Here is a 707-nt window from a genome sequence, read left to right on the forward strand (position 1 = left end):
TCGCGAATAAAGTGGAAGCGAGTGTCGATGTGCTTGCTGCGCCCATGAAACACCGGGTTCTTTATCAATGCTATTGCAGATTTGTTGTCGACGTAGAGAGTTACTGGTTTTGGCTCGTTTCCAATCACCTAGCTCAACAAGCTTCTCAGCCACAATGCTTGGCATAATGCCGCAGTGGCTGCCATGAACTCTGCCTCACAGGATGATAGAGCAACGGTTCGCTGCTTCTGAGATTGCCAAGTGATTAGATTCCCGTTGAGATAAAATACCATCCCTCCAGTGCTTTTCCTGTCGTCTATATCACCGGCTAGATCACTGTCAGTAAAACCGACGAGTTCTTCAGCTCCTTGTCCTCTTTTGTATTGAATCCCGTAGCTCATTGTTCCCTTTATGTAACGAAGAATATGCTTCACCGCCTGCTGGTGTAAAGTGGTAGGCTGCTCCATGTAAGGACTCACCATGCCAACTGCGTATAAGATATCGGGTCGAGTATGGGTTAGGTACCTGAGACATCCGATGACACGCCTATACTTGGTGGGATTACAAACGATTCCTTCCGCATCCTTTCCGAGTTGCAACTTTGCTTCCATTGGATACTTGCTCGGGTTGCAATCTACCATTTCGAACTGCTCCAACACCTTCTTTGCGTAAGCCGATTGCTTCACTGTGATGTGGTCTTTCTTTTGGTCTACCTCGATACCGAGGTA

The 707-nt window shown here is 47.4% G+C and overlaps 1 protein-coding gene across 1 annotated transcript; it reads right to left on the reverse strand.

Moving 5' to 3' along the window:
• Positions 1-128: 128 nt before the first annotated feature.
• LOC110037028 (uncharacterized mitochondrial protein AtMg00810-like) lies at positions 129-620 on the reverse strand. Its single transcript, XM_020741591.1, has one exon. It carries the CDS (start codon positions 618-620, stop codon positions 129-131), a length of 492 nt encoding a protein of 163 aa, XP_020597250.1.
• Positions 621-707: the final 87 nt, after the last annotated feature.

The sequence above is a fragment of the Phalaenopsis equestris genome, unplaced genomic scaffold (genome assembly GCF_001263595.1).
Source record: "Phalaenopsis equestris unplaced genomic scaffold, ASM126359v1 Scaffold214218, whole genome shotgun sequence".
Taxonomy (NCBI): domain Eukaryota; kingdom Viridiplantae; phylum Streptophyta; class Magnoliopsida; order Asparagales; family Orchidaceae; genus Phalaenopsis; species Phalaenopsis equestris.